The sequence below is a fragment of the Squalius cephalus genome (genome assembly GCF_949319135.1).
Source record: "Squalius cephalus genome assembly, chromosome: 19".
In the NCBI taxonomy this organism is placed as follows: Eukaryota; Metazoa; Chordata; class Actinopteri; order Cypriniformes; family Leuciscidae; genus Squalius; species Squalius cephalus.
In genome coordinates, this window is record NC_137140.1 from 18,083,700 (window position 1) to 18,097,683 (window position 13,984).

General features: G+C 40.1%; 1 protein-coding gene across 2 annotated transcripts in view; it reads right to left on the minus strand.

Annotated features, from left to right (window-relative positions):
- The window catches only part of pcgf5b (polycomb group ring finger 5b), a 19,177-nt gene continuing 5,193 nt past the window's right edge, over positions 1-13,984 (minus strand). Inside the window, exons 3-9 of one of the 2 annotated variants that reach the window (XM_079852073.1) lie at positions 13,787-13,883; positions 13,325-13,380; positions 13,158-13,217; positions 10,025-10,170; positions 4,374-4,472; positions 3,367-3,456; positions 1-1,900 (exon numbers count right to left, since the gene is read on the minus strand). In XM_079852073.1, coding sequence (XP_079708199.1) covers positions 1,853-1,900; positions 3,367-3,456; positions 4,374-4,472; positions 10,025-10,170; positions 13,158-13,217; positions 13,325-13,380; positions 13,787-13,883 — 596 coding nt within the window. In that variant the 3' untranslated portion in view covers positions 1-1,852. The remainder of the gene's footprint in view (positions 1,901-3,366; positions 3,457-4,373; positions 4,473-10,024; positions 10,171-13,157; positions 13,218-13,324; positions 13,381-13,786; positions 13,884-13,984) is intronic. The other variant, XM_079852074.1, reaches the window with a different exon arrangement.

Genomic DNA, 13,984 nt, shown 5'->3' on the forward strand with positions numbered 1-13,984 from the left:
TTTATCTTTGCCACATGGCCTCTGTGAGTATAGTTGTAAGGCAAGGCAAACAGTTTTTAGCCTGTTATGCCATGTGGTCAGATGCTGTAGAGTGTCTTTGGTGCAATATGACCAGACTAATATACTGTAATGTGGCCCAGCAAATCCCTTAATTCTATTTTGCAAGAATTAAAGGAACACGCCGACTTTTTGGGACTTTAGCTTATTCACCGTATCCCCCAGAGTTAGATAAGTCCATACATACCCTTTTCATCTCCGTGCGTGCCGTAACTCTTTCTGACGCACACACCGCTAGCCTAGCTTAGCACAAAGACTGGAGGTAAACGGCTCCAGCTAGCATACTGCTCCCAATAAGTGACAAAATAACGCCAACATTTTCCTATTTACATGTTGTAATTTGCATAGTCACAGCGCGTACAAATAACAAGGTCACATGAGACACAGCCATCTTCTAACCGTATACATACTGGGAACTATATTCTCAGAAGGCGAAGCACTGCTACTTCTGCGGAGTGATTTACTCCAACTCTGAGGGAACTCTCTGCTCCTCACCACGGGGCTTCTCAGGTGCTGCGAGCAAATCACTCCGCCCAAGTAGCAGTGATTCGCCTTCTGAGAATATAGTTCCCAGTATGTATACAGTTAGAAGACGGCTATTGGCTAATATGGTTATTTTGTCACTTATTGGGAGCAGTATGCTAGCTGGAGCCGTTTACCTCCAGTCTTTGTGCTAAGCTAGGCTAGCGGTGTGTGCGTCAGACAGAGTTATGGCACGCACAGAGATGAAAAGGGTATGTATGGACTTATCTAACTCTGGGGGATATGGTGAATAAGCTAAAGTCCCAAAAAGTCGGCGTGTTCCTTTAAGTATAGTTTCTTCCTTTGCTTTGACATTTCTTTCTTTGGACAACTTGATTCAGGATTTATTCTGACATAAAACAGGCAAGCATGACTCTTTGATTTAAGACAGCAATTATGAACATTATACCTATGTTTCTATAAAATCCGAAAAAACAAGCCAGAGTATTACAAATTGTGAGGAAGATTTTAACTCATTGTCTGCCAGCCATAAACCAAAATGACACAACAGTAAAGCTCAATTCTTTCTCAATTATGATGCCACGGAAGTATGATGACATTGTAAAACCACTATTCGATGTGTTTAGCAAAGTTAAATTCAACTTGTTTTTTTTATGTTTTTTAAATGAGGCACATATGCAGAGGTCACCAAAACCATGTAAAATAAATGGTATTTTTGAGAGCACAGAGGTATAACCTATAATAAATAAAACCCCTTAAGTGGGCAAAATCAAAACAGACCAGCTTAAAACCCCCTTAGAGGATGTTTGAAGTTCTAATCAAGCCCAGAAGCTTTAAACACCAGGAGCCTAGTATTAAACCACTTAAAGTGAGCTAAAAATTCACATTCTGTCACTCACCCTTATGTTTTTCAAAACCTTGTAGGGCTTGTTTTGTCCGTAGAACACAAAAGGAAACAATTCTGTAAAAACAACTCTTTATAAACTCAACGTCTGTCAGAATCTCTTCACAAGATGATGTAATAAAAAGGCACTGCCGCATTTACTTGAGATTTTCATATCATGTGACATTTTTAAAGGGAGCTACCATCAAATGCAAATTGCTGAAGGCCTTTAAACATGACTTTTGTGTCACTTTGGTAAATAAACTACAACACAGGAAGTGAAATAAATCACAATGTTGTAAGTGACAATCTTTCGACAAAAAAAACGAATGAAACTAAACAGAAGAGATGGGTAGAGCACATCTTCAGAACTGGTCCATTCAATTCGCTGTCTGTTCATAGGATGAAATTAGTGCAGGGTATTTCAACCTAGCCAAAGTCAATGCGTGGTCGATATTCAAGTACCATTGGGTATACCTGGAGAAAGAGACATGTTGTAGATGAGTATAAATTTCCTTTTATGACGATATGCAAGTTTTATATTCACATAAATTTATAATTAAATCAAAAACTATCATTCAATATAAAAGTATTTTATGATCACTGATTACAAATACAATATAATTCAATTTCATTGCAAGCTACCCTGCTGAAATCCAGCATTGCTGGTCAACAGCAGAATATGGTGTGTTTTGCATACTGGGATTGCTCATCAAGTTTATGGGAAAAGTTTATCAATAAATTTTTAACAATTAAACACAATTTTAATAGTGAAGTTGAAATCACACTGACATACTGTCATTTAACAATTTCTGAGCTCATGGAATGTCTTTCTTTTAAAGGTAGGGTAGGCAATTTGTTTTAGAATTTTTTTTTTATTATACTGGTTAAAACTCTCTTCACATCCTGATAGCAATCAATAATAGAAGTGGTCTAAATATTAAAACTAGGGCTGTCAACATTAACAAGTTAACGCATTCGATACATTTTTTCCAGTTTAACGCATTAAAAATATTTAACGCAATTAACGCATCCGTTTTTTCTGTCATCCTTTGGCTAGAGTTGCATTGAACATTGATACATGATCACACTCTTCTTCATGCAAATGCTTTTAAACCATTCAAGCGCGTCAAGACAAAAGAGAACGTGCTAGATTTGAGTTCTCTTTCGTGCTTGAACGAACAGTAACACACATTTATGCCAAAATGTCCATTTTTTCGAGTATCCTCATAAGAGCAGTCTTAAATGAGCATTAAGAGTTGTGAGAGAATGAGTCGCGTGTGAGATCCGCGTCTCTGTCAGCAGCAGCAGATCTTAAAGTGACAGCAGCCACTAATTATATGACATTGATTATGGGTTTATGTGAGGATTGTTTGAAGTTCTCTTAAATTAAAAGTTGTTCTTTTTTTGAAGCCTAATAAATGAAAAACATTTTTTATAGCTTTCAATTACACTGCAATGTTGAATGGCTATAATTAATGTTTAAAATTGGGGGATTAATCACAGAAAAAATGTGTGAATAATCTAGGTTTTTTTTGTTTTTGATTGACAGCACTAATTAAAACATGTACATATATCTTCTGTGGAAGCCTCAGGACCAAAAAATGTTCATCCAATCATTGCATTCAGTCCTCATAGCTCCATACTCCATGACAGCCTTGTGCAAAAGGTACAATCATAATGCTAAAATTAATGAAGCACCTGCTCAGTTGAAGAGTGTGGCCTCGACTGAACCGACTGGAATTAACCTTAAAGTTTTATGGCTGTCTTAGTTACTTTGCTTCACAATGTAAGTACCATGAAGAGCAAAACCACACAACTTGCTATGAAGCTCCTTTAGGTAATAAGGTCTGCCGGACTGCTCATCCCAGTGGAAAAGATGAGAGGATTCAGATTTCACGCATAAGAGGAGAGGAGGAGATACTGGTATTCTCATGGCTTACATTTTCTCCCCGAAGCCTCCAGCGGGTCATGTAGATGAATTCCATGGTATGGTCTTTACCCATGATCTCACCATTGCATAGAACATCTAGCTGCAGAAACAGTTAGTGATTATCAGATCTGTTTAATTGTACAGTAGTACAAAACACTAAAGCAAGTATCAAACAAACAAAACATAAACAGCAGGAATATGGCAAGTGATGAAACACATGCAAAGATATAAAAGAAATACACTTGAGTCCCAGACAAGAATATTTAATTTGTAGTGTTCCTATATCTCTCTCAGTTATGTTCTGTTTAGTACGGAGGCCCGATCATGACATGCAAGAAAAAAAAAGTAAATCGTGCTTATTTCTTTCCCTCAATTTGCTAAATCGTGTGCACGATTTACTAATTCGATTTAGCTAATCGAGGGAACAAATTAGTAAATCCTGCGCATGATTTAGCCTACTATTTATTTTGCTGCATGTCATGTGCGGGGCTCCGTAGTTTAGTTTCACTTTCATGGATTTTTTGTTTGTTTATCTTCAGTTACCTGTTTCCTTTGTTCCAGATTTTCACCAGTCATTAGTTGCCATGGACATTGATTAACCTGTCTGTATTTAGTTCATAACCTTGTCTATTTAAGTGCCTCATTTCCTTTCTTTCCTTGTCCAGTATTGTTTGTGCCATGCACTCTGTCTCGTGTTGTTTGCTCTTGTTAAATAAACCTTGTTGTTGTTATTTTGAACCATTTAATCTGCCTTCCTCATCATCATTGGACTTGAATCATGACAATATCATTAGCAATGTTAAATTCATGTTTAATTACCATGTACTGCTAAAACTTATGTTTATCTCACTATAAGCACTATAAGCTTTGCATAAATGTGCCTGCAAAATGCATAACAACATTAATATACGTGAGATTTAAACAAAATGCAAAGGCAATATGTAAATTCCAATAAATCATTATATCTTTGTACAGGAAAATGGTAAACTACATAGACTTAAGATATCCAAATGTTACCTCATAAGAACTGGGAAGCTTTAACTTCAGACTTAAAAACTTCTTAATTGTTCCAACAGTCACTCTTGTTGAGCAGCGAATAAATTTTTTCATTAAACCCTGGAAAACAAATAAAAAAGGCAATACATTTCCAAAATGTGTCTCAAATGAAAATTTCTGAAAGATCATGTGACATTGAAAACTGGCTGCTGAAAATTCAGCTTTGCCATCACAGGAATAGAAAATAAAATAAAACATTTAAAAACTATATCTAAATGGGGACTGCAGATGAAAATTATTCTGTATGGCTAAATCTGGCACATTTAAATGATGGATTTATGTGCTCATGTTAATTATTGTGCATTGTCCCTTTTAAAATAAAGAATGAAGAAATAGAAAATGCTATTGTAACCTCCGTTCCCTGATGGCGGGAATGAGACGTTGTGTCAAGACTGACATTATGGGTCTCACATGGGAGCCCCAAACACCTCTGATTCTTCCGAAAAATTCATCGCTGTGTGCAAGTAGAGCACCCGGCTAGTTGCCCGCAGCTTACCTGCCCATACCTTACAACACACGGGACGAAACTGGCTCAACCCGGATATTGAAAATTCTCGAAAAGGTATTAGGTGTCCAGTTTGCAGTTAAACAATCACTGCAGGCTAAAGCCCAGGAGGATACAACACTCCTTGTGGAGTGAGTTTAAACGAAGGGGAATGGCACGATCCCCTGTGCCTGATATGCCAAGGCAATAGCATCCACGATCCAGTGGGCCAACCTCTGTTTGGAGACAGCCTTCCCCTTCTGCTGTCCCCCAAAACAGACAAAGAGCTGCTCAGAGTGTCTAAAACTCAGCGTGTGGTCCAAGTAAATACGGGAATGGGAATGTAGTGGACACAACAACGATAAGGCTGGGTCTGTCTCGCCTAGGGGTAGTGGGAACGTAGTCTGATAGGGATTATGTGAGAGTATCCCGGTCCGAACTCAAGGCACAATTCACTGACAGAGAATGCCTGCAGGTCCCCAACCCTCTTGTTGGAGAGGAGCATGGTCAGGAGTACCATCTTCAATGAGAGGGCCCTTAGCTCCAGCAGCTCAAAAGGAGCTCTCTGTAGACCCGACAAGCCTAAAGAGGAATACCATGAAGGAATAAGGCGTGGCCTAGAAGGATTCAACCTCCTGCCATCTTTGAGGAACCTGATTATCAGGTCATGCTTCCCCAATGACTTACCCTCTACTAAACTGTAATGTGCCGCTATGACGGCCACATATACCTTCAAGGTGGAGGGGGACAGCCGTCCCTCCTGTAGTGTTTATCATAACATTATATTCTACAGAGCTATAAATAGCAATAACGCGATGGAATGCACTTCACAACTTGAACTTTACTTAGCAAATGTTGAAGGTATATGCAATCACACCGTGCAATCTAGAGCATAAGACAACAATTGCAGCATAACCCAGTTTCTAACACTAAATGAATAACACCTCCAACCTGTCCTGCAGGAAGAAAAGTACTGACTCGACTGCGCATCTCTGTGGGTCTTCTCTGGAAGCACACCAGTTAACGAACCGACTCCATTTCAAAGCATAAGCCCGGCTCATGAAGTGGGCTCTAGCTTGAGTGATAGTGTCTGCCGCTGGTGATAGCCCACACAAGTCTTCCACATCCCATCCAGGGATTAGACGTGGAGGTTCCAGAGGTCTGGGTGCAGGTGGAAAGTTGTCCCCTGTCCCTGAAAATGGAGGTAATTACTCAGGGGACTTCACCAGAAAGGGGCTTTCGCAAGGAGCTTGAGCTCCAAGAACTAAGTCGAGTTGGACCAATACCTGCAACCAGTAGGTCCCGCTCTTCGTCCTCTCTGACTTTACACAACGTCTGTGCAATCAGGCTCATTGGGGAAAAGCTTACTTGCGCAGATCCCGGGGCTAGCTGTGTGCCAGTGCATCCGTGCCGAGGGGGGCCTCGGTCAGGGAATACCACAGAGGACAGTGGGAGGATTCCTGGGTAGTGAACAGTTCTATTTGTGCTTCACCAAATCAACCCCAAATCAGCTGAAAGACCACTCTCCATTAGGGGTGTGAACCATAGATTGTAAAAAAAATATGGACGACGCCCCTTCGCTCTCATCCATTGGTGAGAACTGAAGCCGCCAGTGTCCCGATATGGCGCTGACATCTTGGGGCTTGAGTCTGCGCAGTAGCGATCTCGGGACCAGACCTGCGCAGTAGTGAACAGGAAGTAAAGCCGCGAAATCAAGGCCCCGCCCTCACTCTTGGTGAGAAATAATTAATTATAAAAATTTAGATATTAAATTTAAAGCTCCAATCTCCTCAGTCCTCCGAAGATCCTGAAAAAAAAGTCTGTTGGTGCTTCAGTGACTACTTCGCTCAGAGAACCTGTCAATCACAGCTGTCAATCATGATGTCACACCACCTTTTTTATAGCATCAAATAACTAACTAAAAACAAACTTATTTTAAAAACAAACACTTGAATTTACATCAGCGTGATAACACTACAGTAAATGATAGAAACCACCTTCGGAAAAAAAAGATATTTGAAGAGTAATTAAATTGTTTAGTTGGTCTCAAGTCCCGTTGAATAACATGGGAAGGCAGGGTTTATGACCTATACTAAGACCAGTCTCCGGGGGGCGATCGAGATGTTTTGGCTTCACTTTTCAGGGCTTGTGCGGCACGCTTGGTGTGAACCTACACTGGTCTCACGGTTCGGTTCGATTACGATTATTATGTCATCGATTCAGTTCAATTCGATATCACGATGCATCACGATGCACTGCATCCTCAATTTTCAATTTTACTTCAAAAATGATGTGTGCGCGCGTGTCAGCATGTGCTCGCCTGTTCGGGAAGTCGCAGTGACAGAAACAGTGACATTCCAGTTTAAGTTTCAAGGGAGTAAAGCTTGTTTATGCCATTAAGAAAAGGAAAATCCGTCAAATAAATTTTGTTTTAAAGAAATGTTAATTTAAAAGCAGCACTCATTAATCAGTGTATTAAGTTACCATTAAAGATGCGCGCATCAACCGTCGCCGAGTCCGCTGTTGAAGGTGACAATCATCCATTTATAATCACGCGTAACAACACAGAATAATTGTAATTTGACCATCGGGTGCGGATACTTAAATCAGAGAAAATTATTGGGGCGGGTGGATGATTTGTTTTTGGCTGCAGATTCGGGTGACGTTGGAGCTCATCCGCTTACTCTAAAGCAGTCAGACTCTGCCAGGCGCTAACAGCTCGGGGTGAAAACGGCTAACGTGGTTTATCAAGTTAGTGGTATTACCTCCTGCAAATTCTATTTGTGCGTGACATGAGCGCACACAGCGCGTGTCTTCTGCAGGTCGTGCTTACCAGGTTGTTCATAAAAGCCGAAATGTGCCCAGATGTGGGCTTTTAAAGTAGTTAGAGCATTTTTAATTTTCTCGCACTCGCATCTCACCTCCCTCTGCCATTGTATGGTACCGCGACAAAGCACGTACGCGACAAATTATGTCAGAAAAGTGTCAGTACATTATAATCGGTTATGGTCTATTACTGAACCGATACCGAATCGTCCTCGTGTGCATCGCGATGCATCGTAGAAATGATTAATTCCGACACCCCTACTCTCCATGGAGCGTAGCCTGTCATAAGAGCAAGTCAGCTGTGTGATTAAGGTCGCCTGGGACATGAGTGGCTCACAGTGACTTCAGTTGCTGCTGACTCCACAGGAGGAGACGGTGGGCGAGTTGGGACATGCGACGAGAGCGGATACCCCCATGGCGATTGATATACGCCACCATCGCCACGTTGACCATTTGGATCAACATATGCTTGTCATGAATCAATAGCCGAAACCTCCTCAAGGCTAGCAGCACAGCCAACAACTCAAGGCCTCAAGGCAGTTGATGTGCCAGTGCAGTCGGGGACCTGTCCAGGTTCCCAAGGCTGCATGCCCACTGCATCCAGCACACTAGTCTGTCTTGGAAGAGTCTGTTGTGACGACAACACGTCTGGACACTTATTCTAATTGAACTCCCACCCGTAGAAACGCAAGGTTTGTCCAAGGACTTAAAGTACAGCGACAGATCGATGTGATGGTCACTCGATGTGTGCATCTTGTGACTCGAGCATGAAGCCAATGCTGAAGTGGTTTCATATGCATTAACCCAAGTGGCGTTACTGCGACTGTTACCTACTCTTGTTAGAGATGTGCTAATTTAGCTGAATGCAGTTCCTGCATCAATCCTGGCTCAGAACTACCCTCATGCAAATCTTTTAGTGCCTTGGTCTGCAGGATCGTGGCCTGCCCAGCAGTACTGCAAGGCTCCGCCGTTAGAGACGGAGTAAACTTACATGCCATAGAAGGGAGTCTGGGACGATTCTGCCAGGTTGACAGTTCCTCCTCATCTGGAGACCTGAATAATAAATTAGGCTCATTAGGGCGAACTGCCTGACCTAATCCATGAGCTCAACTAGGAGAGACGAGCGTGCTGAGGAATAGAAGGTCTGTGGGGAGTCACCCGGCAGAAATGCATCCATTGGTACCCTCAGATCACACTAAGTGCTCACTGCCGAGGCCTCGTACCTGGAGGTAGAAGGACCAGGACGCAGCGAGAGCATGAACCATCCACAAAAGCTGCTCCAGCATGGGCATGCAGCTCCAGCATGGGCATGCAGCAGCGATAGGACCGTTTAATGGAGACAGGTGTCGACCACATCCAGAAATACACATGCAGAAAAGCATCTTTAAAAAGACGTTTTTGTCCGCATTTACTCTTTTAGAGAAAATGTCTGTTTTATGGAAAATTTCTCTTGCTAGAGAATCTTTTTTGGAAATGTCTCGTTACTCTTTTTCACTAAACTGTGTGTGTGGAAGAGAGAATCGCTGAAATGCTCCATACAGAAATCCAACGAAGCTTTTAGGCAGAGGTGAGTGGAGAGAAAATCACAGCTACATCTTCTCAGCTCCGAAAAATAAATCTGAATGAGTGGAGCACACCAGCCTCCTTTTATACCCGTATAGCCCTCCAGGGGAGTGGCTGGCATGCAAATTCCCCTCGCCAGTTCTTATTGGCCTTTTCTGACGTATCAGAGGTGTCTGGGGCTCCCAAGTGCAACCCCTAGTGTTAGTCTTGACGTCAACGTCAAAGTGGCTGACAGATAGGGAACAGTTGTTTTAAACTGTAATTATATTACACAATATTACTGTTTGTACTATATTTTTGATTAAATACATGTGGCCTTGGTGAGCATAAAAAGCTTCTTTCAAAAACACAATATATATATATATAATATATAATAATGTAATATATCTAAAATAATATATAATATATATATAATAATATATAAGAAAGAAAGAAAAAGTTATTAGCAAGCAGGGAGATAATGGTAAATTGGAAGCTGATAGAAAGGATTGAGCCTTGGAGTCACACTGATTGATACCAGCCTTTAGTAAAGACTGAGGATCAGTCTTATCTTTAATCTTAAAATGTCAAACACAAGGATCTTGTGGGGAAAATATGATCCCAGTTCACCTTTTCCCTTATAAGGACTGGGGGGACAAGACCAATGCATAGAGAAGATAAAGGAAGCATAAGACATGCAGTGGCACCCATAAATGCTGACGGGGAGGAGAGTTATATCGCAAAATTCAAGATGGCTAACCTTAACAATGTTCTCTCCCATCTGACCATTGTTACGCAAGCAGTCCAGACAGATGGCTATCTGAGTATCACTCCTGTGGTAGTCCCCATCACCTTTATCATCATCCTCTTCATCTACTCTGGCTTTCTTACATATGGGGCCATCCTCTGGAAAAAGACAAAACAGTGGTGCTTATGCTAAAGGATTGCCATTTAAATCATTTAATGAAGGTTCTGAACTGTTGTTTTATCTACTTTTCACACAGATGATAACTGTACTGTTGCTTTTTTATTGTACTAAATTGAGCTAATGACACTATTGTCTTTTATAGAGCTGCTTTACAGCTCAAATTTGTTTCATAATTGATGCATTTTTCAACATTAACACTGTTATTTTCTTGTTTATTACTGTGAAGCTGCTTTGAAACAATCTGTATTGTATAAAGCTCCATATAAATAAATACTTTTAAATGTATTTACTTTTTTTACTCCCAAATATTGTTAAAACACAAAATCCCTGTATCCGCCAATATACACATCTTATTGAAGATTTCCTTAAGAAAAAACTCAACAGACTTCATATGGATTTCTTACAAAAATTTCATTTTAAAAAAGTGCTACATTACGTGCTTCTTCTACAATGTGGGGCACAAAGGCTAAACATTGCAGGCAAAGCTGAATAGACATTCTAATCCAAAACAGCATTTGCATCTTTTCTCAGATTTTCTTTTATATGAAATAGATAATATTCAAAACAATGCTCTTAGGAAAATTATAAATGTGGTAATTATCTCATCTTTAAGAACTATTTGCAGCTGCAAACACTTACAAGTTACCTTGGAGACTCCAACTATTATAAAAGTCCTTCATTTTGGCTCCTACAGACCACAAGGACTGTAGATTATTATTGAATTTTCAGCAGCCATTACTGGTCAGTGTCATATGCTCCTTCAAAAATGTGCTGATTTGGTGCTAAAGAAACATTTCTTACTAATGTTGAAAACAACATTATTGCAGCTTAATAATTTTGTGGAAAGCAAAACTGTTTTAACCTAGCTAACAATTAGAAGCATTGTTAATAATTGATAACAAACCTTTTTAAAAAACCTTTTACCCTAAAAACCCTGTTTTTATTTTAAATAATAATAATAAAATGGGGATAAATGAATGCAGCCTTGGAAAGCATAGTGATGGTAGTGTAAATAAAAAACAGTTACTTGTATCTTTGAGCACAATTAAACAGTCTGAATGTGTCTAAATTTGATGTCACACTTTCTGCAACGTCATATAACCATTAAAGTCTAAGAGTTTAAAATTTTCTGTATAAACTGTATAAAATAGCCGTACAGAGCGATTCTGTGGTTCCCTCTGGAGTCAAAGAAGCAGAGAGACATAGATTGAGGACACCTATACTGATGACTCACAACATTCTACCACCTGTGAGTCAAGGTCACAGAAACAGATTGTGGTAGATTAATTTGAGCTGTGAAGACATTTCTTGATAGGGAACAAAACTTATACCACAAGTCTGATGAAAGAAGTTTAAATGCTGAATACAGCAAAGTAACCTGTACCATGAGGTCACATTGGACTGTTTCATAGCTACGAAAGCCTAATGTGTTGAATTAAAGGGATAGATCAGCCAAAAATTTAACTTTTGGAAAACATTTACCGACCCTCATGCTGTTCTGTTTCAAATTCATAACACTTTCTTTCTTCTGCAAACCAAAAAATATGTTATGCAGACTTTTCACACTGCTCTTTTCCATACAATGAAAATGAAGTGACCAGGAGCTGTTAAGCTCCAAAAAGGACAATACGTTCACACTGCAGGCTGAAACGACCCAATTCCGATTTTTTTGCCCCTATGCGACCTGTATCTGATCTTTTCATGACAGTCTGAACGACACAGATCCGATCTTTTCAAATGCGACCCAGGCCACTTGGGTATGTGGTCCAAATCCGATACGTATCCGATCTTTTGAAATGCGACTTCAGTCTGAACAGCCAGGTCACATGTATCCGACCCGCACGTCATTGATACACGACAAACGTCATAATTCTGCGTTGAAGTAGTCGTCGGTTTGAAAATGGACTGCATATTCGTCGAGCTGAGGTGACGAGCCCGTTAATAAAAAAATATAAAAAAAAAGCCCACGGCCACCATCATGATATATCCAATGTGAATAAGAGTAGACTAACGTTATGTTAACTTATTTGTGCTGATATTAGATAGGTCAGCGGCTGCTGTCTGGCTCTTGTGTAATGGTCGCTGCGCGCGCTCGTGTGTTGTGTGTGTGTGTGTGTGTGTGAGTGAATCACAGTTAGTTGAAGTTTAGCTACTTCCGCAAACAACAAGTGATGTCGTTGACCTTTGAGTACTCTTCTGCGCATGCGGGTCACTTCTGGGTCATTTCACGTTCACACCGGAGATCACAAAAGGTCGCATTTAATTGGAAATGTGAACGGCCTTGCAAAAAAATCGAATTTTTTCAAAAAATCGGAATTGAGCATTAAGCCCTGCAGTGTGAACGCAGCCTAAGCAGCATAAATGTACCATAAAACTAGTCCATACAACTTGTGTGCTGTATTCTAAGGCTGCAACGGAAATCGTATACTTTCCTACTGCATAGTAGGAGAAAAATAGTGTGTGAATTAAGTAGTATGTTCAAATTTACAGTATGCATAAAACAGTAGGCAAAAAGTTCCCAGGGGAACTACTACTATCTGCAAGATTTTGAAGTGTGCATCCAATGAACACTTCACAATCCCATGAGGCCATGGGAGAGGTTTTGTGAATGACAGTGAAGTGACACACCTGACACTGGTAGGTCACATGGCAAATACTCAAGACAAGACAATTTGTGATTTCTGATGCAGCCTAAGTCATCTGAAGTCGTACAAATTCGGCTATTTAATGGTGCTTTTTGTCCTTTTCAGAGCTTGACATCTCATTGTCACTATTCACTTTCAATGTATGAAAACCAGTAGTGTCAACATTCTGCTAAAATTCTCTCACATTCAGGTTTGGAATGACAACAGAGTGAGTATATGAATGAAAAAAAAAAAATCAGATGAATTATCCCTTTAAAATAGAGAAGCTCTGTGGTAACATGGCTATCAGGTGAGTGCAGATAATTTGTGAGTCATTTTACCATTAGAATTTTCTTTTGATTTGTTTCTTCTCCAAAATTCAACCTCTTGCTGCTGTTCCTCTGGAAGGAAAATGAAAGGCAGGGAAAAGGTTAAATAAATGCCAGTTGATATTTGGTATCTATATATAACACACAAGTTACTTAAAATGGCACAGTAAAATACATACTTTCTCTAAGACCGGGCACAAGTTTGAATATGACTTCTTCAAGAGTGTTGTCCAGCCTTTGGAGAAAAGAAATGTGAGCTACCAGAACACATGATGAGAGCCATATTTTCCCTGTCCCATCTGTTAGCAAGTTCAGGCTAATGCTGCTCTAGATCTTGTTATCATGTTATCATTCTGTCTGGTGTTGGGGGTGGAGATGCATCACTGGTGTGGAAAGGCAATCCTGCGCTGGGTCATCTCAGCTGACACTCTAGCTTCAGAAAACAATCCGGCTGTTGCCTGGAATGCCTCCCAGCCAAGATGCGAAATCAAGTAGATTAATCTGATTAAACCTTATCATGGTTTGTATTGTGGTGTGATATACAATGCTGTACTGAATCTGATCCCAGATCACTTGAAACAGATTTTCTGAAGAGAAAGTTTTGTCTTAGTAGTAGGATATTATGGATCAGTGTGGTTTACCTTAACATCTCCAAGGGATTCGTTTCATGAACCTGGATACCACATTTTGGGCAATCATTGCTGTCCTCAAAATGCTGGACTATACAGCTTTTGCAAACTGTTCAGAAGCAAGAAAACAGAAGAAATTATTCTTAAAAAACTGAACACACAAATAATGTTACCTGTTTAATGAACATTTAAAACGAGTCAAAATACAAT